The sequence below is a fragment of the Xenopus laevis genome, chromosome 9_10L (assembly GCF_017654675.1).
Source record: "Xenopus laevis strain J_2021 chromosome 9_10L, Xenopus_laevis_v10.1, whole genome shotgun sequence".
Taxonomy (NCBI): domain Eukaryota; kingdom Metazoa; phylum Chordata; class Amphibia; order Anura; family Pipidae; genus Xenopus; species Xenopus laevis.
In genome coordinates, this window is record NC_054387.1 from 20532974 (window position 1) to 20560562 (window position 27589).

A 27589-nucleotide genomic window follows, 5' to 3' on the forward strand; every position below is an offset into this window, starting at 1 on the left:
AATAATTTTAGAGCGAGCTCTAATACATCTTCTAGGCAAAAAGGAGCTTCCCTATAGGATATATTGGATTGAACATTCAAAATCTCCTGCATGAAGAGAGAATGGAGAGAGACAGATGCTGAAAGAGGGATAGTAAAGAGTAACTTGAATGTTTCAGAAACAGTTCAGAATTTTAAATTGGTTATACTGTATTTAGAATTTTTTTTTTTAGTATGATGAAGCTAATATTACATTTTCTTTTTCGTGGCAGTTCTCCTTCAATGATAACTCAACTCCCCATTAAGGAAAGCCCCTACCTACTAAGCAAGACAGTCCCCATTCCTGCTCCCCCCCCTCCTGGATACTTCAGTAGGTCTGAAAATGTCCCTAAAATATTTCTCACCCAAGCTTGTGGGGTCCATATTCTGGATCGCCAGTCTTTATCTGTAATAGAGCACCGCACTGGCACTTGCGCAGTTGGAGCAGTCTTCCGGTTCGTACCGACTGCTCATGTGCCAAAAGTGCCGGAAATTGCAGAAGAGGACCCGAATTGCCAAAAAGGACATGAAAAAATCTGAAGATCTGGAAGATGGCGCAAACAAGCTCCGGACTCTGGGGGGGACTATCTTGCTTAGTAGGTAGGGGCTTTTCTTAATTGAGGGATTAAGTTCTCCTTTAAGGTTTAATCCAACTGGCTGCTTGCAACCTACAGTTATTCAGTCAGTCTGTGACTCAGTCTTATCAGAACACAAATCATAGATAAGATCCAGCAATCCAGGTTGCATTTCATATTTAATTTCTGGTGGAATGTGACAAGCATGGCCCTTACCTAAAATTTCAAGCTGCTGGATAATGCTGTGCCTTGAATACGCTTGCATTGGCAAGCTATAATATTTACAGTCAGCAGCAGGATAAAATAAGCACTCAGGATATGTAAAATACTTGTACAACCTGAGCCACACCTGACATACAAATACCAACCCCCAGCTTGTCTTCAATTACAATTTGGTTAATGTCATCAGCAAATGTTAAGATCAAAATGTTAAGATCAAGCCGCATTCTGCCTGGAAGCTTACAGGAGGCATGTCGGTATCTGTATGTAAAATACAATCAATCCTGGATATAGCAAGCCAGCAGAGAACCAGGTGAGAGATATAAATATATATATATATATATAATTCTGTGTAAGCTTCAATAATGACTCAGGTGGTCACTGCCTCTAAATATACATTTCTGCATTCTTTAATTTTTCTGTAGGAAGTGCACATACACCAGCCTGCTGTACATTGTTTCTTTATATAGATCTGATTTCCTTTTCTCAAACTTTTGCATTCATCTTTTTGGTAAATTCCTGAGAACAGCGTTGAATAATAAACACTTGCGTTTTATTTTAGCTCCTAGCAGATGTCTACATAATTTCTTCAATTAAGAGTATTCATAGATTTTGTGTAAATAAGCCATGGATTCTTGTGGATTTCTTAGACTGTATAGCCAAGCTGTGCTTGCCTGAGAACCTGCTTCCCTTACTCTGCAGTTTTTCCTGTTTGTGAAATAAAGGACGTACCTACCATAGCACAGATTACAGCATTTACTTCCCTTTCTTGTATGGGTCTTTGCTGCTTTTCACTGATTATATTGGTCCAGTTATTAAACACTGCTAACCATATAAACGTAATCAAAATAAATGGAAGAATATTGAGAAGGTTCAGCATAATGCCACATAATGATAACTCTGACTTTATGCTTTAAAGCCCATCAGAGTTTAAAAATTGGATGTCATGTGAACATGAAGTGATGATGTACTTTGTGTATAGGAAGTTATATGAAAAGTATTCTGCTGTCTTGTAACATCGTAAATTAGATTGAAAAAAGACACAAGTCCATCAAGTTCAACCTTTAACTCTATTTTAACCTGTTGATCCAGATGATGGCAAAAACACTCTAATTTGCCTCAGAGAAGGGGGAAAAACTTCCTTCCAGACTACACAATGGCAAACGGACTAGTCCCTGGATCAACATGTACTATGAGCTATCTCCCATAACCCTGTATTCCCTCACTTCAATCATATAACTCTGCTGAAAAAGAACTAGCTTTGCCTTCCTTATAATGCGAGTCTATGGAACAACTTCCATAAGTAACGTCTTTTCCACATTTGATATACAGTATGTGTTCTACAAGTATGGGACCAGTTATCTGGGTTTTCTGGATAACTGTTCTTTCCATAATTCTATCTTCATACCTTAAATTTACTAGAGAATAGGGAGGCACTGAATCCAGGATTGACCTTTTTCAGCAGGAATCGACCAAATCCTCGTGCCTGGCCGGGCTTAAACCGAATCCTTAAAATCTTGTGACATTTCCTCACACACACATTTCTTACACCCTTGGGTTGTACTATGACAAGGGTTGACTATCAGTAACTGGTCCCCATACATGGGTTCTGGTAACCTGGCTTAATCTAGAAAGTGAAGCCTAGTTCAGCCTCTGGACCCTCAGCACTCCCAGTTGCCTCTCAGGTAGAGCTCTAAGCACATGATTAGCCTACCCTTTTTATCGACTAGGGAAAAGGACATCCCCTAATATCACAAAAGTAATGGAAGAATACCTCCCTCATACTGTAGGTCACATCCTGTCAAAATAAAACACTTTTTCACATCCCTACATAAGTAATAGGGGTATAGATTCAAAATCCTGGAATTTTCTTCTTTTTTCCCACCAGAAGCCCATTAATACTTAAATGGTGGTATTTGTAAATTAAAAGGATTTGAAGAGATCACCAATAATGAAATGAAAACTCTCACTTTGACCCTTGATACAGAGACCAAATTTGTAGATGTCATAGAGGACAAGGGATGTTTTTCATAAAGTAAGTAAAATTGTAGAACTAATAACCTGCAGAACCCATGATCTCACATGTTCCATTATTCACAGTATGGCATATGACTTTTTTTTCTAATATTCTTCATGCTGTTCGTTTAATCTCCCTCCTAGGTATCCCAAAAACATTGTCCTATAGCAGCTTTGCCTTGACAATTGCATACTGATGTATTTTGCTGATGTAGACACCAGAAATAGCCCCAGACTAAATTTATTTCAATGGATATTTAATTCATGAAACATCTGCATTTCTTTAGGAAACTCCGTTCCTGCAAATAATTTATTGCAGGAGCCCCATCCTAGCCTGTTCCCACTTATTCCACCACTGGATTTTTCATAACTGACATAAGGGATATTGGTGGATGTTTCTAATGTGGGTTTAGGTGAAAGAATTCATTAGATATACCAAAAATGCCTATAGGTGTGTCAAGGTGTCTAAGGACCAATTGCACTACAGATTTACAATTTATCTTCTATAAGTAGAGAGACTAGACACCAATATGATTTCCCAATGTGCACTTTGATAGGATTCTCAGATCAATATGTCAACACTATATGACTTTTTATTAGCCGGTTACTGTATTTCATATCACAAGCTTTTCCAATAAATCCTGCCATTTTTATCAGTTTTGGACAATGTTTTTCCTTTCTTCTGCTAAATTAATGGTTGCTTATCATACAACAGAAATACATCAACATACAGGAACAGACTTTCTCTGATCCAGGCAGTTCTTTAAAATAAACTATATATGCCATCAGTCTTACTTAACTAATTTCAGCTTTTTTTACTCTTAGTTATGACGTGCCCTGTATACTTACTTAATTGTTATGTAGCTACACTATGCCTTTAATGTATTCCCACATGCTTGCATTGATTTTCATTTCTAAATTTTCCCTTTCTGGTGTCCTTTTTTTCTGCCATATTTTCTATATTTAAGGCAGTGTCTGTCTAATTAGGAAGTATTTTTAATGATGAATTCTTCAGGCTTTTCAGGTTGGTCAAGCCAAACCATATGCCAAAATACAACATATAAAGATCACTAAGCAACACACTTTTTGCCTTTAGACAATTCTAAATTGTTCATATTACAAACCTGCAATTAGGGATTGGACTGAGTTTGGAATATTTTGTGGAGGTTTTGTGCATCCTTCAGAATTAATACTGGTCTAACCAACAGCTGCTGGATCTACTGACTCTATTATGACACTCCTGTTCTTACATTAGGAATTCATCCATATCCATATATCTGTATAACCTACTATACTTATCTGACTTGACCTTATCCTAAAACAATGTGTATCTTCAGGCCTAAGGATAAATCTGCTATGGTCACTTATTAGATTACTTATAAATGAGCAAAGAGAACTAATTAGATTCCATCTGCATTTCCCTTATAGACTAATGGGAGTTTACTATAGTTAGAATACAGTGTTAATGTTTTACCATGTAATGGAAGACAGCTGTTAAGAATTACATTATATCAAAGAGATCCGTATCGCAAAGATATTTCCATCAGCAAAAGGGAATTCTGTAAGTACAGGACTCTGTTGCGGCCTGTGCCCAGCCTGCCTCCCCCTGCCCTTTATAGTTTTATAGTTAATTTAGCTTGAAAAGACAAAAGTCCATCAAGTTCAATCCCTTCAAATGAACCCTAGTGCACATGTATCAAATGCATATACAGACCTATTGATACATTTGCCTATACTGTTTAATTATATATAAAAATATCTATATTTATTGTAGATCTTAAGATCACAATAGACTTGGATGTTATGCTTGTTCAAGAAGTCATCCAAACCACTTTTAAAGGCATTAATATAATCTGCCATTGCAAAAATAACCCAACAGGGCATTCCACAACTTTACGTTGACTTAATACTATACCTCACAGCCCTCAATGTTTAGAATCACCTTCGCTTCTTCAAATAAAAGTTAATTTCCTCACGTCTAAAGGGAGAACATAATCCTATCTGTTTATAATATCTTCTAATGAAGAGTTCCTCAACCTTTTTTACCCTTCAATTGTAAAAAGAGTTATGAAGCATGAAAAGAGTTTATGGGGATGTCAAATAAAGGCTGTGATTGACTATTTGTACCCCCTATGTGGACTCGTAGCCTACAGGAGGCTTTGGCAGAACACATGGTTTTTATGCAACCAAAACTTGCCCCAAGCCAGGAATTCAAAAATATGCAACTGGTTTGAGGCCACTAGGAGCAACATCAAAGGGGTCAGTGAGCAACATGTTGCACCAGAGCCACTGGGTGGGGGATCAGTGCTTGATTGCTGTATCACACTATATTTGTAAAGAGTAATCATGTTCCTTTGCATGCACCTTTTACCTACTTTGCTCATATTTTAATTCTATTGTTCCTCATGAAAACAGCGCTGCTTAATCATTGGGGAAATGACGATCTCTATTCTCTTTTTTGGAGTGTAGAGGCTTGGAACAATCTACTAAGGTGAAGGGCAGGACTCAAAGTGCAAAAAAACATGGGGGATTGACCTAATTTTTTAAACTTTGAGCCCTATCCATAATAAACGACCCCTCTTATGTTTATTTATAGCTAGGGATGTACCAAATCCAGGATTCGGATTTGGTGCATCCTTGCAGGCCCAGATTTGTGGCGAGGCCACAAAGGCCCAGGCCTAGGGTCGGCAGATTATTAGGGGTGGCAGGGCGGCATGTGGGTGGCAGGGCGGCAGATTATTAGGGGTGGCAGGGCGGCATGTTATAAGGAGCGCATTTGTGCACCCGCGTGGGGTTGTGCAGGATGGCTCTAGGACCGTGCGGCCTAGGGTCACCTACCCGGTAAATCCGGCAATGGGTCCCTGGCTCATAGAGCTTGTGGCTTTATGCATCATTGTGGCTAAATCCACTGGGAGTCCATTAAGGTAGGATAAATAGTGCCACAATACTTCACTCTAGTTTACTGCCATGTGAAAAATAACATTCACCTTATGCTGATGCAGACATTTGTGTTGATATTAATATTGATTTATGGTAGCTCAGATATCATCAAGTGCAAGGTAACATCTTATTTGTTAAGAAATGGAAATAAGTAGAATATAAAATGCCATTATTGTTTTTCAGAGTTTCTACATGATAGATGTCAAACCCGTATTCTTGTATTTTAAAGGATACATTATTTCCTATAATAAACTATTTTCAGTGGGTCACACTAAGGCTGCATGTCACAGGTTGAAATACCTTATAAAGGCGCAAAGACGCATTTCCCTTTGCTGCAATTTGATTTGTTTAGGGATACATTCCTTTTAATCTCTTTTCAGAAAAGGAGCAGTTAATTCAGTGCCTGTCAAACAATGCTGTAACGTGCTAAGTCCCAGGAATCTCAGCGCCGCTATGGAAGGGAAAAATAAAATCACGAACAATCAAGTGAACCATTTACGTCTGTTGCTTATTATAGTGTCAAACTTTGGTGGTTCCATGAAGGTTTTTTTTTATAGGGTCTGGTTTCACTTTAAAGAATTAAATGTCACTGTGTTTGTTTCTTTTAGTTATTTCAGTGCAAATTGGTGCCCCGTTGCATGACTTTTAAGTTTGTGTAAGTGTCTGCTGCTCTGTGCTATTTACGTCTGAGGGTTTAATGTTTCAATAGAATTTTCTTTATTCTGATATTTTCATCTTCTGCCCTTTATTGAGGTTTGGAATTCCCGACCCACAAGGCTTGTGCTCTTACACCAGGGACCATCCACTTCCAGTTTTTTTCCCCCCCCTTTTTGTGCTTTTTATAGCTGTTGGATTGCTTCGTAAGGAAATAGAAGACTCAAAAGCCTGTTTTTAAGATATACTGAAAATACTTTGACAACTGAAAGGTTAAAGGGGTTCTCCGTGTTCCCTCAACTTCTCAATATGCATCAATTAAACATTTTCACATATTTTTGAAAGAATTATGTGTGTCCTTTTGTTCTGGTTTAAAGGAGAAGGATAGGTCTTTTTACTTGGGGGTGCCAAAAGTTAGGCACTCCCAAGTGATCACATGTACTTACCCGAAACCCCGGGCCTTCCAGCGAGCACCACAAAGAGATCTTCTTCTGGCTTCTTATTTTTTTCTCTTGACTGCGAATGCCCAGTACACTGAAAACCTGAACTTTAACGAAAATGTTGGCTTTTTTGTTCTACTGCTCATGTGTCTGCCCCAGGAAATTTGAAGGTAGAAGAAGCCTGAAGACGATCGTTTTGTGGTGCTTGCTGTAAGAACCCCAGGCCTGTGCAGTTTTCTCCTGATAAGTGCAATGGCCCGGGGTTTCAGGTAAGTACAAGCGATCACTTGGGGTGCCTAACTTTTGGCACCCTCAAGTAAAAAGACCTTTTCCTTTAAAGAAATACACAGTAAAGTCTGATTTTGGTAACTGGCTTCTGCAACACAGAAGCAACAGTACAGACAGGCCCAGATTTGTGGGCAGGCCACATAGGCCCGGGCCTAGGGTGGCAAAATGCTGGGGGCGGCATGCCGCCCTCTGGCTGCAACTAAACCTGTCACTACCTGGTACTCTGAAACCACCCGCCACCGCATCTCAACCCGCCCTCCCAGTGCCGGCACTTGGGAGAATTTCAAAGGAGGTGAGCGGGTTGGGGGTGAGCAGGCCGGCGGAGGGGGGTGAACGGATCGGTGGTGGGGCGACGAGCGAGTCGGTGGTGGGGGGATGATCGGGTGGGGGGTTGAGCGCAGTCGGGATGGGGAGGTGTACGGCCACATTTTAGAAATCCGGCCCTGAGAACAGAGAATATAAACAAGCAGACTCCTTGTGTTAGGTTACAGTTTAAGTGAAAATGGCAAGTGACCTGTTATTATTCTTCATTTTAAGAATATGCTAGTTACTGTACCCAAGAACAGAGTACCTGAATTTTAGGGGTCAAAATGGAATAGTCCAGATCTCTACATTGTCCCTCTTAATCATTTGCATGTCAGAGGGTTTTATTATAATATTACCAGTTGACTAAATGAACCTGTGGGTTATGGCTTAGGGACTAATTATTGCATGCTTATTAGCGTAGCTACCACACATAGCTGCATCTCTATCTTAAGGGCCAGCTGTAATGCTATGTAATCCTCTTGGCTTCCATAGTTCTGACCTGGAAGTTTAAACTACATTTAGGGGCACATTTCCTTAGCTCGAGTGAAGGATTAGAATAAAAAATACTTCAAAGTTCGAAGAATTTTTTCGGCTACTTCGACCATCGAATTGGCTACTTCGACCTTCGACTACGACTTCGAATCGAATGATTCGAACTAAAAATAGTTCGACTATTTGACCATTCGATAGTCGAAGTACTGTCTCTTTAAAAAAAACTTCGACCACCTACTTCGCCACCTAAAACCTACCGAGCACCAATGTTAGCCTATGGTGAAGGTCCCCATAGGCTTTCCTAGCTTTTTTTGATCGAAGGAAAATCGTTTGTTCGATCGATGGATTTAAATCCTTCGAATCATTCGATCGAACGATTTATGCTTCGATCGTTAGATCGAAGGAATTGCGGTATATCCTTCGACTTCGATATTCGAAGTCGAAGGATTTAACTTCGAGGGTCGAATATCGAGGGTTAATTAATCCTCGATATTCGACCAATAGTAAATGTGCCCCATAATGGTTGCTTTTTAATGGAGGCGGGTATGGGGGTAGAGGTCATGGATCTATGGATCTGTCAATAACAGTGAAAATTGGGATGTACTGCAATACTCATTTTTGCATATTCCACTAATATTATATGTAAGGTCACAATCACAGTTGATAAGTGACACCTTGTCAATTTAAGTGGCTGCATTGATAATACAATAATAGAACTGTGTGTGTGTGTGTGTATATATATATATATATATATATATATATATATATATATATATATATATATATATATATATATATATATTTACTTATATTTATATTTAGCTCCTGCATAGTGATGGGCGAATTTGTCCCGTTCCACTGGAAAATTTGTGAAAATGTGAAATATTTGCAAAACAGAATAATTTTGACGTCCGTGTCAATTACGTGCGCCTATTTTGTCCTAATGCATTAGTCAATGGACGTCTGAACAATTCTGACGCGCGCCAATTTTTATATGTGTGACTATTCTGACTATGTTGACGCGGCCGATTTTTTTGTCGAATTTTTGACACAGTTTCCCTGCTAATTTGAGCCTGGCGAATTTATTCGCCCATCACTACTCCTGTATAAATACACTTTCATTGCAGTCTTTGGGGTTTTTTTCCAGATAACTAAACTTTCCAAAATTTGGATCCTGATACCTTAAGTCTACTAGAATATCATGTAAACATCAAATGAACCCAATAGGCTGGTTTTGCTCCCAATAAGGATGAATTAGTACAAGGAACTGTTTTATTATTACAGAGATTATTTGGATAAAATGGAGTCTATGGGAGATGACATTTTTGTAATATAGAGCTTTCTGGATATCGGTTTTCCGCATAACGGATCTCATACCTGTACATTCTCACCCTGCGAGAGCGGCAGATTTGTGTTAGCTGGAACTGGTATTTTGACTTGAGCAGTAATTTGATATAAACTAACCCTAGGAGTGTTATTTTAGGAAAGCAATGTTCTGGCAACTTCTGCAGCCCGGCACAAGATATTTAATAATATTCCCTCTTGTTAATAGAATACAGAGTCGGCAGTAGCTGTTTATTTTAGCAATTTTTATGCAGCGCTGTTTGCGAGGCTTACATATGTTGTCTGAAGCAGGCAATGTGAAAACAATTACAACTGTAAGGATGTTTCTTATTTGGATGCTTATTGTTACTCAAATGGCTCTCATGCCTTTCTTTCACACATTATGTTATGGCCACGCTGAATATTAACCCCACAATAAAATGTTGCCTAATGAAAGGAACTGTCAACCTTTAAATATACATTTATTACAAATTTTTAATGAGCTTAAAATTGATTGTAAATGGAACTGCTATTGTAAGCAGCACTGCAGGTACTGACACTTGAAACTTGATTAAAAGATCTATGGCAAAGACATTTTTTTTTAGGTTGCGTTTTAAAATACATTTTAGAATTTTCTTTAAATACATTTAGGGGCCCATTAACTTAGCTTGAGTGAAGGATTTAATTGTTCGATCGCACGATTTTTCGTTCGATCGTTCGATCAAACTATTTGCGGTAAATCCTTCGACTTCGATATTCGAAGTCGAAGGCTTTACATTCGGCAGTCGAATATCGAGGGTTAATTAACCCTCGATATTTGACCCTATGTAAATCTGCCCCTTAGAATACATTTTAACAGACGTTTTAGATATTTCGCTTATTTTGAAACCCATTATCCAGAAAGGAAGGTCATCTCCCAAAGAGTCCATTAAACAATATTTTTTTTTTAGAAATATTTCCTTTTTCTCTGTTAATAACACAGTACCTTGTAATTAATGGTCACTGAACTGCATGACTCCATATTGGTGGCAATCCAATCCTATTGGATTTATTTAATGTTTAAATGATTTTTAGCTGACGCGGGGGGTTATTTACTAAAATCTGAATTTATCTTATTATTTAAATTAAAAAACCACGACCAAAGTCCTATGCCCCATTTTAACGTATTTATTATTAATAAAAGTTGATTTAATTTGGGTAACAATTCTATAAAATCAAGTGAAAATCTGGATTATACCATTTTCGTGTTTTTTCCCGAATCGCTAAATTTTTTCAGGTATTTTTCAGATTTTTGGCCAAAAAGCCATTGACTTATACACGACCTCGGCAGGTCCGAGATGGCGGATTTTTGGATTTGGGGTTTTTGCAGCATCAGGCATTAATGCATCTCTAAAAATTCAAGTTTAAAAAAAAAATTCGACCAGATATATTCAGAGTTTAGTAAGTAACCTACTTAAAGTATGTTTAGCGGAATTATAGAAATCTTATCTGTAAAATCCCAGGTCCCAAGCATTTTAGATAATACATACTATTCCTGTATAGGGGTATAGTGTCTCTTTATTTACTATATGCATAGTAAATGACTAATTCTATTTTTAAATTGTGTTTTATGCCTTTAAATTTTATGTAACTACCCTTGTATGCCCCTTTTCATAACATAATTAGACATGCCCAGCCCATTCTCTGACATCCTAAGATGTGGTCATGTTGTGAAGTAAATTTCACTCTTATTCTAGCCTTAGAGTGAATCTGACCCGCAAGCACTTTTGCACTTCAGTTTAAAGAAGCAAATATTTCCAAATTCACAAAACAACAGAAATAGGAGGGCATTTGCAGAATGTCTTAGAATATTAACATCTGTATCATTCTAAAATGTATGTTTAGGATTTGCAAGTCAGTCTGAGACCCATGGATTGGGCGGGTTCTAGCTGACCAATTGCCCTCTGCAGTGGGTCACAGGCATGTGGTGGGTCATTTGTTAGGCACTGCTGTTCTTTATGTACTAGATCTGTCTTGTCCCCTCCAGTGATGTCAGAGATGGGCAAGTTGGGCACAGGTATGTGTATGTATGTATATATATATATATCAGTGTGGCATGGCAGGACAGGCCTGTGTTGTGTTATGGGCAGGTTAGGGTTGATGCAGGTTTCCCTTTTGCAGTCCACAATGCTGTCCTGTTTGTCAGGATCACTATCCCAGGCGACAGAAGAAGATAATGTCATTGCATTGTTATTGTCAGGTGAAGCATAGTGCATTGTTATTGTCAGGGGCATGCCACTGTGCGGCCTTAGGCGCCACCATCTTTGTCACGAAAGGGAGCAATTCATAGTGAAGCACTCCTGAGTTATTTTATCGAATTGGAGAATTTAAATACATTTGCCCGGTATCGTTTATTTTATGATGAACAACTCCTTCCTAGCATGTTAGAACATGGTTATTAGGGGCTATTAACTCGCCCTGGGGCAAGAGTGTGCCTCTTAGTGCTCATTTACAGTACACAGTGAACCTGGGTTGCTGGTGTCTGCTCTGAGTGCTGGATCAGTAAAGTCAGCGCTGTATTCATTATGGAAACCACAGTGGAGTGCAGAGGCCTGTGACAAGTTACACAGTGCAGGACACAGCCTGCAAAGTGCAAAAAAGGCTGATTGCATCCTGCATTGTAAATAAGGCCTAGTGGATTGTTTTTATCACGGTCATATTTCTCTGGAAAAAAGGCTCTTGGAGGGGACATGATTACAATTTACAAGTACATTAGAGGACATTATAGACAAATAGCAGGGGACCTTTTTACCCATAAAGTGGATCACCGTACCAGAGGCCACCCATTTACACTATAAGAAAAGAACTTTCATTTGAAGCAATGTAGGGGGTTCTTCACAGTCAGGACAGTGAGGTTGTGGAATGCACTGCCGGGTGATGTTGTGATGGCTGATTCAGTTAATGCCTTTAAGAATGGACAGACATAATATTATTATTAACATTTATTTGTATAGCACCAGCATATTTTGCAGCGCTGTAAAGTAAATGCGTTTATACAACAAATATCAAAGGCTATTGTGATATTAAACTCTATAATTTGTATATGTAACAACCTTACCTGGTGGTCTAGCGGGAGGGGGTCTGCAGGGATGCCTGCAGCCCCCTCGGCGGGGACGCCCGCCACGTTGCTCCTCTGGGCCGCAAATGGGGAATAGTTTGGGCGCACGCGGCGCGTCTCTTCCTGTTTTATGTGCGCATGCGCGCTGGCGTGTGACGTCAGCGTGCAGTGGCGCGAAATTTAAAAGTATTAAAGGCACAGTTTGGAATTTTCTCATTGCCCGTGATAGGATTTTGTTCCTGGTGCTTCTGAGCCTTGTGCTATTCTGTTTTGATACCTGTTTGATACCTGTTGTGACCCCTGCCTGGCTTTTGACTATTCTGACCTCTGGATCCTGACCCCTGCCTGAATACCGACTACCTCTTCTGATTAACCCTCTGATTGACTCCCTGGTTTGACCCTTGCCTGTCTGATAACGTTTGTTCTCTGCCTGCCTTGACCCGGCCTGATCTGACTACTCTTTTGCCTAAACGCCTTGTACTGCGATCTTCTGTCCAAAGACTTTGCTTTACTGTCGTGCCCCTCTGCCTATCCAGAACCCTCATCTTGCACCTCTCGTTTAAGTCCAGGTGGCATCCAAGTAAGCCGAGGGCTCCTCCCGAGGCCCAAAGGCGGTCACACTACTGGTGAAGCACGAGCCGAGACCAGGGTGCCTGGTGTTTGTTCTGGTGCCGACCGTGACAGTATAGATATGGGTATATATAATTTATGTGTATATGTAAGTATGGAGGGGTGTGTGTATGGATGCTGGGGTTTGATTTGATGGACTTTGTCTTTTTTCAACTCGATTTAACTAGGTAACTATAACTATGTAACTATACATATATATTGCTTCCCAATACACATCATGTAGATAACTGCTTTGCGCGTTTGCATGTTTACCAGCCTCTATATGCTGTTCTAGTTGTGATAGTTACAAAATATTATTTAATAGAACATTTTTTTTGTGTGTGTTAGTTTCGCTATAAATGCATTAAACCTTACATGAAACAGTGTTTTTCCGATAATGCGCCATTCATCACAAGAATGATGATTTATAGTGACTCTTACAAATAAATCCAATTATCTCATGGAATTCTGTAAGATACATGCATATGAAGATAAATGACATTTATTCTTTCTGATCTTTTTTTGTTGTGTTTTTTTTTTTTTTACAGGTTTTAGCTATCAAGGGAAAATTTTTCCTTTCCCTGCACTGTTGGATGCCATGATGAGTTATACCACAGATACCTGGAAGCTTGTGAATGTCAGGGAACACAACTGGAACCAATACAGTTCAGTATGTAGGAAGCCATTCCAGAACCGGTTCATGCAAAAAGATGGAAGCTGCAACGTTTATTTCAAGAACATATTTGGTGAATGGGAGAGCTACGTGGTGGACATATTTACTACACTTGTGGATATAAAATGGCGTCATATGCTTATTATATTTTCCTTATCATATGTCCTGTCATGGTTGCTGTTTGGTTTCATCTTTTGGATCATAGCTCTCCAGCATGGAGATCTTAGAGATATGGAGATAACCCCATGTATTGACAATGTTCGTACATTTGCAGGCGCATTTCTTTTCTCTCTGGAGACCCAGACCACCATTGGTTATGGCAACAGGTGCGTTACAGAGGAGTGCTACATGGCTATCATCCTGGTGACACTTCAATCAGTCCTCAGTTGTATTATAGACACATTTATTATAGGTGCCGCAATGGCAAAGATGGCAACTGCTCGTAAAAGAGCTCAGACCATACGTTTCAGTTACTTTGCACTGGTTGGAATGAGGGATGGCAAATTGTGCCTAATGTGGAGAGTTGGGGACTTTCGGCCAAACCACGTTGTTGAAGGAAACGTAAGAGCTCAGCTCCTACGTTACCACGAAGATCATGAAAAAGGCATCACCATGGAATATAAGGACCTCAAACTGGTCAATGATCAGATCATACTGGTCACCCCAGTCACAGTGGTTCATGTTATAGAGCAGGACAGTCCATTGTATGCACTGGATCGAAAAGGGTTAGCTTCGGATCGATTTGAAATCTTGGTCACCTTTATATACACAGGCGACTCCACAGGGACATCGCACCAATCACGGACATCTTACTTGCCCCGTGAGATCCTCTGGGGCTTTAGATTCAACAATATTTTACAGGCCAAGAAAAAATACTATAAAGTAGACTGCGTGCAATTTGAGGAAATGACAGAATATTATGCACCATTCTGTAGTGCAAAGCAGCTGGATATCAATTCACAACCCAGCAAGGCGACCCCAGTCTCAATAATCAATGGCTTATCTAATGCATCACCAAGTATGACTAGTGTTTCATCTCTTGGCACAATAGACAGCAGCAATGCAGATAACGCATCTATCTTCCACAGTAGCGTACTGGAAGAGAATGGAGTGAAACCATCCCGGAAAGTAGTTGTGACGTTGAGCCAGTTATCCCTGGAATCATAAATATGTTTTGAAATAAGCAACAATTCCATGAGATTAGTACATTATTCAAATCGAAAGAGTCCTCATAAAACTTTGAGAAGAGGAGATGGCATTTTACACTGTTGAGCGACCACCACACGGTGCAGACAACTCAATGGTGAACATACTAAATTATTGACAGAAGCTTTAGGATGGAATAGTTGATTTAATCAACTTTTTATCAGCTTTGAAGATACATGTGCACTGCAATATTTAAAGGAACACAAAGGTGATGCTTTTTAGTTTTTGGTAATGCCTCTTATTAATAGTTAGCCTGTCTTGGATCTATAGGTACTTGAGGACATTTTTTTTTGGTTGTATATGATCATTAAAGCTACATCCTGGTCCCTAAGCTCCTCCATAGGGCTTCATTAAGGACAAAATCCAGTTTGCTCTATAGTAATACTGATGGACAAGCAAAGCAAGAAAGTATGAGCTTCTGCCTAACTCAATTCATCTCTGCAACCAGTGTTTCTTCTGCTTATGAAGACATAATACATATGACACTGAATGGAGTACCACGTAATTTAAAAATGTACAAAACATTGGCTCAGATCATTGTCCCAAGAGGGTATCTGGGTTGACATCTCAACAAAATCATTTCTCTTATTTATCTGCAAGGACAACATAGTCACGGCATATGCAAATGATCGGGTCGAAGAGCTCCAGGAGTAAAAGGGGTTAATGAGTGATACACTCTATAACATTTAGAAAGCAAACCGCTGATCATATGTTTTAAAGGAACCACTTTTTCCACTTGTCACATCGAATTAAACTCTCCCAAGCCTTTCTGAGTATTATAACCACCATTATCTCACTGTTTGAGAATTCTGAACATTACTGCTGTGATTACTTATATTAATAGCCAAAGAAAGAAATACTCTATTTCAAAAAAGATAAATGTATGCTTCATCAGATAACAGAAAAGGACATTTTTTGTGTTTTCTTAGCATTCTAGAACTTTCAACAAATGTTTGTTTTTTTTTTAAAAAAAATGGGATATATACACTGTTTTTTCCCCATATTTTTGTGGATAAAATGTCGGGAAGATAATGTCACGGAAGGAGAAAAATGCAAGGTTTATATTTAAATCTGTAGTTAAAATGAGTGTGTTAGATATGCTGCCAGTTACTGTATGTGTATCTTTTCCATGACACTGGATAATAAATGCCACATGAATGCTGCACCAATTGATGCTATTAATACAGCGTATTTTCTGACACAACTATTCAGTTTAAAATTATGGCATTCCTTTTAGATGGCATTTATGATGCCAAGGAATATAAAAAGAAGACTTCCCCAAACCAAGTTTTAATTTTATGTGATATCATATGGAAGAGGACTGACCATATTAAATCTGTTTCAAATAGGAAAAGAAGTTTTGCGGTGTCATTGCATTTCTCATAATCAGTCTGTGATGATGATGATGAATGCTTAATTCACTTAATAGGGATTTTGCTATAAACATATTACACTTATGGGATATATTATCCAAAATGGATGGGACCTAGGGGTTTGCAGATATGTCCGTAATTTGGATCACCATACCTTATGGCTACTAAGAACATTATAACATTTAATAAACCCAATAGGACTGATTTGCCACCAGTATGGATGTATGCAGCTTAGCTACAAGTGCACCAAGGGGTGAACAAGTGTTACCTTGTAGTGGTCATTCTAATTGTGTCTGGGGTCTGGCAGTTGTCTGTGCTAGGTGCAAAGTGCAGCATCATAAGAAAAGCAGTAAGTAGTGGGCAGGCCCACTGGCACTCAGACTCCAAAATTAGGGGGTGGGAGAGACGATGTCTCTGTGCCATCCCCTGCTTCGCTTAAAGTGGTTGTTCACCCTTACATTATATTTTAGTATGATGTAGAGAGTGATATTCTGAGACAATTTGCAATTGGTTTTCATTTTTTATTATTTGCGGTTTTTGAGTTATTTAGCTGTTTATTCAGCAGCTCTCCAGTTTGCAATTTCAGCAATCTGGTTGCTAGGGTCCAAATTATTCTATCAACCATGCACTGAATACAAATAGTAGAAGCCCGAATAGAGAACTAAAACTGTAATAAAAAAAAATTAACAATAAATGTGTAGCCTTACAACATTTGTTTTTTAGATGAGGTCAGTGACCCCCATTTGAAAGCTGTAAAGAGTCAGCAGAAGGAAGTAATTAATTTAAAAACTATAAAAAAGAAAACTGAAGACAAATCGAAAAGTTGCTTAGAATTAGCCATTCTAAAACATACTAAAAGTTTACTTAAAAGTAGACCACCCTTTTAATTGTGTCAGGCAGTGATGCATTCATTAAGGGAAAGCAGACCTCCGCACCCCATTTTGGAAGTGCAGGGCACAGAGTACAGAAAACATGGTGGATTGCACCCAATTTCTGCACTTTGCACACTGCCAGTATTGTTTTCGTGATTTTTTTTTTTACTTATGCATACATTTATTTTCTTCACTTAATGAATGTTTCCTTCTAAAGTACATACAGGTATGGGATCCAGTATCTGAAAGCCCTTTATCCAGAAAGTTCCGAATTATGGAAAGGCCATCTCCCATAGACTCCATTATAATAAATTAATCCAAATTTATAAAAATAATTTCCTTTTTCTCTGTAATAATAAAACAGTACCTTATACTTGATCCAAACTAAAATATAATTAATCCGTATTTGAAGCAGAAACAAACTTTTGGGTTTATCTATTGTTGACATGAATTTCTAGTAGACTTAAGGTATGAAGATCCAAATTACAGAAAGATCCATTATCCGGAAAACCCGAGCATTCTGGATAACAGGTCCCATATGTGTACCTTTCATTGACAAGTTATAGGTTGCTCACTTTTCACTTTTGTTGCTTTTAAATGAAAATCATTTTGAATTGCACATTGTAAAACTATCCCTGTGTGTGGCCCATTCTTGATTTCCAGTATTATGTCATGTTGATGTTCTGATTTATCCCCTGACTTATCTCTATACATATATGTAAATAGTTCTAAAATCTGTTTATCACTACTACTGCAAGAAAATCTTCAGAAGGGTCTGGCGCACTACGATCCCCATCCTCCCGCCCACTTACTGCCCCGCCTCGGCCCACATCCCACCTCCGCCCACTCTCTGCCACGACTTCGCCCACTCCTGCCCAACTTGCATCCCAGGTAAGAGAGCAGATAGGGAGGAGGGTTTTTTTTCTTAGCCCCAACCGGGGCTGACACATCAGGGCCCCGTTACTGCCCCCCCAGTAGCAGACAGGGCCCATCACTCCCCCTCCCAGTAGCCCCTGTCGCCGAGCCCCGTCACTCCCCTCCCAGTAGCCCCTGTCGCCGAGCTCCTACTGTCCCACCCTCCCCCTCCCTGCCGGCGTGTACCTGCTCCTTCCTGTGCGATCTGGGGAGGGGAGGTCAGGAGCACCAGCTGTCTGGCTAGTCTGGGCCGGCGGTGCCCATTGGGTTTTTTCCCAGTGTCCCGCTGGCCCAGTCCGATGCTGAAGGTACAGGTGTACTTTATCACTGGTCCAATTGGTCACCTATATCCCTATAAATGTTGTTGAATAGATTATATAACTATAGGAAGATGTAAACTACTCACACCTCCACCTCCCTATGACTCTACATATATGGTACCCCAAACAACCACCATATATCGATCCATATATATATATATATATATATATATATATATATATATATATATATATATATATATATATATATATATATATATATATATGGAGGCACCATGGTATATATATATATATATATGGAGGCACCATGGTATGTATATATATATATATGGAGGCACCATGGTATGTATATATATATATATATATATATATATATATATATGTGTGTGTGTGTGTGTGTGTGTGTGTGTGTGTGTGTGTGTGTATATATATATATATATATATATATATATATATATATATATATATATATATATATATACATACAGTATATAGGGTCCTTTTCAAATATGACCATGGGACTTCTCTGTATCTTCTGATGTCTCAATATTAACCGGTACTGAATTCCGATTTATACACATTTCCTAAAAGATGTTTAGCCTGAGTATATAATCAACCCTTGTTATAGCAATTAGCATTGTCTCATCTTTAATACAGTACAGGTAGATTTATAGTATTTCTGCAGGCAAGGAGTCCAGGTGCAAGAAGAAATGTTAAAGTTCAGGTCAATAGCCAAGGGTGAAGCTAACCCTGGAAAATAATGAGTTGATGATAGAGGGTCATCCAAGGTAAGGGTTCATAGCTGAAGACAACTGCATCTGGGATACGTAACAGAAGACAGCTGGTCAGTGTCTTTTTTTTCTTATTACAAGATTGTTTCAAGAGAAAGGTTACAATGAGGTGCCTCAGGTATTTGGAACAGAACAGATCTTGTCAGCAACTAAATAATCTCCATACAAAGCATTCAGAGATCAAGTTATGTTAACCCTCCTCAGTAAATTTGTATACCATGCTAATGAAAAACATAGCTTTTATTGCACGTGGTCAATTCCTTCATCTAGAAAGGGTCACAACATGAAAGAGAATGGAAATTACAATTCAATTAAAAGCACATGATGCAATTCTCCCAAAATATCCTTCATGTTCTAAGGAATAAATGACTCCGACAGTCCATAATTATTATGTCATCCTGTAAGTTATTTGGTACTACGTGAAGACTGACAAATTACGCATTCAGTATGTCTGGTAAGGGTTTTATTTGTGAAAAAACAAATCCACAAACTATGTGGGTGAAGCCTTGGCAAGGTAAGAATAACCAATGGTGCTGTATAAATAAAGCATGATGATTATTATGATAATATTAACAGCCAGGTCAATTTATAGTAAATTTTTTCATGCTTACACTACTGATAATAAAACTCATTGACGGTTGCTCAGACTCATACTGCCTCATTGCCTGTCGACTACTCATTTCCTGCCCATTCTTAGTGTTGGCTATTCGCCATCTCCTGTATAGGCCATCACTCACTTACGCCGTAGATCAGGGGTCCCCAATCTATTTTTACCCATGAGCCACATTCAAATATTAAAAGAATTGGGGAGCAAGACAAAGATGAAAAAAGTACATGAGGGTGCCTAATATGATGTGCTATTTGAACTGGCAGCTTACAGGAGGCTCTGTTTGGCAGCACACTTGGTTTTTATGGAACCAAAACTTGCCCCCAAGCCTGGAATTAAAATATAAGCACCTAACTTGAGGCCACTCAGAGCAACATCCGAGGGATTGGTGAGCTCACAAGCCACTGGTTGGGGATGACTGGCCTAGACTGATCCGACTGTAAGTCACTCATAGGGTTGTCACCTTTCCAGATTTCATCTGGACAGTCCGGTTTTTGGGTGAAAAGTTTCCTGTCCTGATTTCCAAATTAGGAAATCTGAGCTGGACATTACAGTAAATGACCTGATCACCAAGTCATCAGTCCTGCCCCTGATGTCACAGGCTCGCCCCCCCAACATCACCACCACCCCCAATGTCACTGGCCCACCTCTTGCCAGTTTTCTCAAAAACACTATACACTCATTGCCTCCTTTCCTTGTCTGTTTCATCACACAGTCAAGCATGTTATTTCTACTTTACTTAGCAGTCACTGGCATTACATGACACCTTTTTGCTTTTCATCATCTTTTTTTAAACTATGTTCATGCAATTTTCATTATTATTATCATACTGCACTTATGTGCTTTCATTTAATGGCCCCTACGATACCCATACATAAACATCTCTATTTTTCTTCTTAAGATTGTTTCTTACTTCCCCTCTTTAAGCATTTCCCATTTGACCCCCCTTTATGCAAGTGGAAAACGTAGGCTACCTGGGCTACCTGGGTTGTGGTTCATTTTTTTGGTCATTCTTACTTAACTTTATTTCTTACTTTTTGTATGAAATGCTCATGCATCCAAATGGTGTGATGGTACCAGTACTGATCAACCAAAACAAATTGAGACCATTTCTGCTTGCCCACCTGATCGAGTAGAGAGCATGGGAGGGGGCATGGGAATGACGGTATGCACAGCATGGGCCATGTGTTAAAGAGGAATGCATAATAACAATCTCATCTTGGTATGACTACCTGGAAGATATCATGGGTATAGTGGTACGATTATGTGTATTGACCTTGACCCTGAGCAACAACAGAAAGGATAAATGCCTTTAGAATCAATATCTTTCGGAGATGCCTATTGTGAGAGTAACATTACATTTTTCAAATTCCCATTTTAATATATGTTCATTTAGCTGTGCAACTGTCAGGTTATTCAGAAACCTCTTATACAGTATTCATTTCTGCCAGGTGTTTAGTAGCATAAATATCTCTTATATATATATATATTTTATCCTAGAAGAACTCAATATGACTTTAGATTCGCTCACCTGCGAATCAATATTTCAAATCACACCTGGACCTGAACATCCGTCCAGAACTTTCTATTGGAGGATTCAGCTTCTTTAAAGGAACGTCACCTAAATATATAGCTGCTTAGGGGTGAAGCTGTCTGTAAATGTTTCTGAAGAGATGTGGGTTTTTTTAATAGGACTGTTATGATGAGACTTAACATTATGGACCAGTACAATGATCAGTGAGCAAAGTTGGATGTTATTTCTCCTTGACAATGTCCCTGAGAGACAAATATTACTTTGGGCATTAGAAAATGCTAACAACTGATCTACAGCTTAATTGTGACTTCCAAGCAGAGATGGATACTGAGATGCATTTCTGTTAGGTACAGGAGCTTTCATGTTGGAAATTGTAGCTTTTCAGCACCTTCTACTTGCTCCCAGGATTTTAATAGAAATGCAGACACACTTAACGCTGTAGGAACATGTGATTTCCAGAGCACCCTCTTTTTCCTGTAGGGCACACTACAGGTGCAACATAAATGGCCTCCTATAGTTCTACCATCCAACTAACATCTAAACCCTTAATGCGATTAGTTAGAGAAACATAATACTTGTACTAAGCAAAGAGGAGGTTATGCAGCTACTGCAATAGGCTGTATAATTACTTATAATATCTACGAAAAATTCTTCCAGTATATGCACACTTCTCTTTATGGTTAATTCTGCAAATGATTTAAACAGACATAATGGAGAAAGCAAGTAACCATGGCAGGTTAATCCAAACTCATTAGGCATGTGGTCATTAAAAGTTGGGGAAACTTGCATTTTAAAGCTCATTATGGGAAACCTGACGTTCTCATTGCCAACGCAGAATTCAGCAGTCGAAAGGTATTCAATCTTGGGCGCTCCCCCTTGTGGACCAATGAGATGCATACAGCATGTTTCCAAGCATTTCCTTCTGTTACCGGCAGCATTATGCTGGCGAATAGGCAAATTGACATGTAGTTTCTATGATTATCAGACTATAAACCGAGGAGTCAGCTAAACAGTATTTCACATTGCACATGCACACTCAATACCCTACTGATTACATTCTGTAAGTGCAATGAGAATGAAGGATATATTTGATCCTTTTATATTTCCAAACCTAAGCTACAACTGATGTGAAACAGTCTGGAGATGTCTATTGCACTCATCCTATTCCCCTCCTTCTGTTCTTGAAGCACAACTTGGCTATATTGCTGGAATGATGGGACCTGACAGGTTAGGTGTCTGTATAAAATCAGTGCTACAGGTATGGGATCTGTTCCAGAATGCTCAGGAATTGGGGTTTTTCCGGTTAAGGGGTCTTTCTGTAATTTGGATCTCCCCACATTAAAGGTGGCCATACAATATAAGATCCACTCGTTTGGCAAGGTCGACAAACGAGCGGATCTTGACCTGATATGCCCACTAACAGCTGGGCGATATCGGATGAATCCGAATGTTCGGCCCTGGGGCCCATACTACGAATGGGCTCCAACGGGTCGCAGGACCACATCAACTAGCCGATGCGGTCCTGGATCGTACGAAAAATCAAACCTGACCGATCGATATCTGCCCGATTTTTGGCCTGATATCGATCAGTTGGACCCATCGGGAGCCCCCACACATGGGCAGATAAGATGCCAAATCGGTCTAAAGGACCAATATCGCCAGCTTTAATCTGCCCGTGTATGGCCACCTTAAATCGATTAAAAATCATGTAAACATTAAATAAACCCAATAGGATCATTTTGCCTCCAATAAAGATTAATTATATCTGTTTTATATAAAAATGTAAATTATTTAATTGTAATGGAGTCTATGGGAGATGGCTTTTTCTGTTATTCAGAGCTTTCTGGATAACGGGTTTCCGGATAACGGATCCTATACCTGGGCACGTATAGTAAAGAAGGGCAAATTGGCTCAGGTGCAATAACTCATTGCCAGCAATCAGCATTTAACTTTTATTTAATGCAAATTTCTGGTTGGTTTCTATGGTTTACACTGTGCACTCAAGCAAATTTCCCCAGTGGCAGTAAATGAGCCAATTATTTTCAGTCTGATTCTAAAAATATTCTATAATAGTATCCATCCATTGTAACTAATCAGCAGTTCATTTTTGCTGAAATAACCCAGTTGGAAATCTGAAAACAGACATCGGCAAACAGATTGACTACTATTTACTACTGGATGAGAGCAAACCGGTCAAAAGTCCACTGGACAACTGCTGCCTATCAGGTGAAGCCTGGGAGCTTACGCTCAAATGGAATTATGAAATAGCCACATGCATCTTCTAACCACTATTTTAATATACCAGGGTAAAGAGCTAAGTCTTGAGATGAAACCAATTTCATTATAAATGTTTGTGATAAAGATGTGTGATTTGGGTAGGGGGTAAAAATACACATCATTACCAGTGTAATGCATTCATCTTTTAATATTTTATACAAAGTCTATATTTTTCTTTAGTATAAGTTAATATAGATTTAATAAGGCAGCATGCTGGCGGGGGGGGGGGGGTGGAGGGGTTTTGCTACCAGGGAATGGGGCCTGTGGAAGGGACCCCGATGCCACAACCCAGATGGGCTGGACTGCCCCAGTCCGAAGCTGGTTCCAAATTCAACCAGGCCACTATATACATGGAGTTTGTATGTTCCTCCTATGTCTATGTGGGTTTCCTATTTTAAAAACACACAGGGAGGTTGAGTGTGTCAATGCAATAGAAACCTTACATTCACTTGAAATAATTATTATTATTATTTTTTATTATTAATTATTATTAATTAATTATATATTATGAATTAATTATTCATAAAACAATCCTATAAAGGCCGCTAAATTACAGTTTACATCATTTTCAGTGGGGTGCTGGATCACACCTGGTCCCGCTGAATCCAAATTAGGTCATATTGTGGGAAATTTTTCAGTGTAATCCAGGAGCAGTCGATTCCATGGTGGGCTGTGGCTAGTTACTCCACTGATCATTCGCCAAACAGGGGTAAAATTGTGGTGGGAACTGCAACATCAGGGTTCAGGCAACACTCCAGGAGCCTCCTCTTACAATAAATCATACATGGAGGACTACCCACCTCAATAGCAGCGTTATGGAAGACTCAAATTTCCTTCTATAAAAGAAAACATATATACATTCCTGTGTTTCCTATAAAGAAGATGTGCCTAGGTAAGAAGGTGCACTGATGATTGAGAAATAACTGTGCAGCACAAATCCAGCATACAAAGGGTCAAGAGAACAGCTGCTATCAGCATATATAGCTCAACAAGATATTACACTCATGCTGTAGTTTTGTCCCCATGGTGTATAATTAACTTTCTTTCCAACAAGCTTTTTCTGACTTCAAACTGGGAAAGCTAAATATAACCTTGAAAAGTCCCAGTGATATTTAAATCTAATTTGAGCACCCCGGGATCTACATTTAACCGACTAGCTTTTCTCCATTACATATTTCCACATATTTCATCACCATGAAAGAGTTAATGGATGCATAAAATGCAATAAAGGATTAAAAACTAAAGCCATGTCAAGCCAGGTCTGGAATCTTCCCTCCCTAGCCATTAACACCCGTAAATATGTTAACTGTGCTGGTAAAAAGTTTCCTGTTGCACTTAATCCCGTTGTATTAAGAAGCAGAGCCATTCAACCTGTAGACTTCCAGCTGTTATTTAACTCCAGTTCCTAACTATTAGCGCAGTTCCCCACCCTGAGGGCATAAGGTAGCAGTTGCATATCCTAGTATTTTTAAAACAAAATACTTACAGATGGAAAGCACTAATGCTTTGTGTGTCTACATTCAACATACAATCAAAAGTCTGCTTTTATGCAGATAATAAAGTATGGAAAAGAAATAAACAATTAACTTACCATCATGGTTAAATGTATGCATACAGCTGACGACAGGTCCATTTATCTAGTGTTTTGGCTACCATAGCTAAAGAAAGAGACTTCATTGACCTCTATTTAGCAGAACTTACAGATTGAAGTTCTGTAACTTCTGTAAAATACCAGCACATTTTTGTGAAGCAAACTAAAAGCCATCACCCCTCTAGTCCAGGGTCCCAAGCAAATCTCAATGGCACTGAAGTGGACACAGTTTTCCTTCTGTTGTTAAGGTACCAAGCTATTCAAAAGAGAGATGGTAAGCCCCAAGGAATCCTAGGAGCCTGCAAAGAGGAGAAGAGCCCACCAGAAATGCCGAAGAAGTTGCACAGGATACTGCAGGCTTACTGATGACTGCTGATTGGACCTATAATGAGTAAGCTCCCCCACCAGTGAACTCCCACCAGTGAACCATTGCAGTTAGTATAGTACAAAGACTGGCTCACTAACTGAGTAGAGGTGTCCCCATTAAAGGCTCCTAATAGGGGCTGGAATTACCATACATCCATGCACCATGCACCCAGCTAGATTTAGTTGGAGAATGTATGTTCCACAGTTAAGCTTGGTGAGTAATTCTGGGAATGTTGGGAAAGTGCCCCTTAAATGCATATATCATTAGCCCAGCTGTGGCCCTCTAATTTAGTGCATACACTGCAATAATATGCTTCATATCCAACTTGTCCCGACAGCATTAAGATTCTAAGGCTTATATCAGTTAGCAGATAAAAGTATTACAGCACAGAAGTCAAAACTATCCACCTCATTTTCTTATGTTTCCAGTTCGCTCTGTAGAGGAGTAAACCACTCAGTACGGTCTATGGTCAAATATTTTCTACTACTTCTAAACTATCTACCATCACTAAAATCTGACTTGCCTTTCTCTGGCCTTTCCTCCTTAGCAACTCTATAAAATCAATTCCTTGTCTTAAGCCATTCTTTAGAACCTAACAATCAAAGGAGAATCTGTACTGGAAACCTCCAGTCCTCAAGTCATCTCTTCAACTCCATTGATCCTTAATATTAGATATACTACAAATAGGGTTACATTCTTAATGCAGTCCCACACTTTTTTGCACCCTTTGATCTAATCAAACATTTATCTGGAATACTTATTTTCTATCCTTTGTACTATTATTGAAAGTTCCATTGGCAGAATTCTTTCGTGACATCACACGAAATTACAATTATTTTACCTGATCCATATAGATGTAGATCTCACAGTTACCACTACTACATATTTTTCATTTTTATTTGGCCATGGTAAAACCTCAAAAATCCATAAACACACCTGTATATTAAGTTATTTGCATTTCCAGCCCATCTGAGTGCATTCTTGGCTAGGACATTTTATTCTGAGACTGCATTGTCTGTAGGAGTTTATAACATAAATAAGCCCTTGAAAACGGTGCCCCTGTTCTCCAACCACACTCACCCACTTATCTTTCAAAAATATTTTGCGTTCCCAGTAAGTCATTGAATAATTTAATTTCTTGACATGCTACAGGTGGAACATAAGTGGACACACTACAAGCATTGCTAGCCAGGACCTGAATCCTTTCCACCAAGAAGGATTGTGAGGGCAAAATAGTAAAACTCACACTGTCCAGCACAAAACCAGGGACCTGTTGTATTCTTGCCACTGCTCCTCCCACTTGAGCAACAGGAGGCAGTGTAGCAGCAGACTGCCCCTGATAGGATTTTCTCTGTGATGCTGCCTCCAAGTCCATCTTCCCTCAGTCACGCCTCCTTTTTTGATTTTTATGGTGTAGCTTTTATTCCTAAACTACACTGTTTACACTGCAAATAATTCACTCTACCATAAAAAATGTCATTCCTAATCCAACAAGTGTATTTTTTTGGTGTAATATTGGTGTGTATGCATGGTGTGTATGCAGCCATGTCAGGTCATTTTGCCTGGTCACGTGCTGCACTGTGGAACTGCTTTCTGACAGGCTATTGTTTCTCCTACTCAATGTAACTGAATAGGGTTGCAGTGGGACACGGGCTATCTGGTTACCTTCCATTTGTTCTGCTGATGGGCAGCTGAGGGAAGGGAGGAGGGTGATATCAATCCAACTTATAGTGCAGCAGTAAAGAGTGACTGAAGTTTATCAGAGCACAAGTCACATGACTGTGGGCATCTGGGCATCTGTCAATATGTCTAGCCCCATGTCAGATTTCAAAATTAAATGTAAAAAAATCAATGTGCTCTTTTGAAAAATGAAATTCAGAGCAGAAATCTGCTGGAGCAGCACTATTAAATGATGCATTTTGAAAAAAAAACATGTTTTCCCATGACAGTAACACTTTAAGCTTGCTTCCCTGTAATGCTGGACCATTGGTCTTCCTGCTGACTCCAAGCCTCGAGTTCTTGTACATAATTCTGAATCCTGATCCTGTTTCTGCAACCTTGTTCCTGTGACCTTGCTCCTGATTCCTTGCTCCTGATTCCCTGCTCCTGGTTCCCTACTCCTGCCT

At 39.3% G+C, this 27589-nt stretch overlaps 1 protein-coding gene across 5 annotated transcripts in view; it reads left to right on the top strand.

The window, feature by feature from the left end:
• Positions 1-16020, top strand: part of kcnj16.L (potassium inwardly rectifying channel subfamily J member 16 L homeolog) — a 35301-nt gene extending 19281 nt beyond the window's left edge. For 4 of the 5 annotated variants that reach the window (XM_018240824.2, XM_018240822.2, XM_018240823.2 and 1 more), the window contains one exon: positions 13525-16020. In XM_018240824.2, the coding sequence (XP_018096313.1) occupies positions 13575-14816 (1242 nt within the window). In that variant the 5' untranslated portion in view covers positions 13525-13574 and the 3' untranslated portion in view covers positions 14817-16020. Of the gene's footprint in view, positions 1-782; positions 1125-13524 lie in introns of those variants that run through there. The other variant, XM_041576580.1, reaches the window with a different exon arrangement.
• Positions 16021-27589: the final 11569 nt, after the last annotated feature.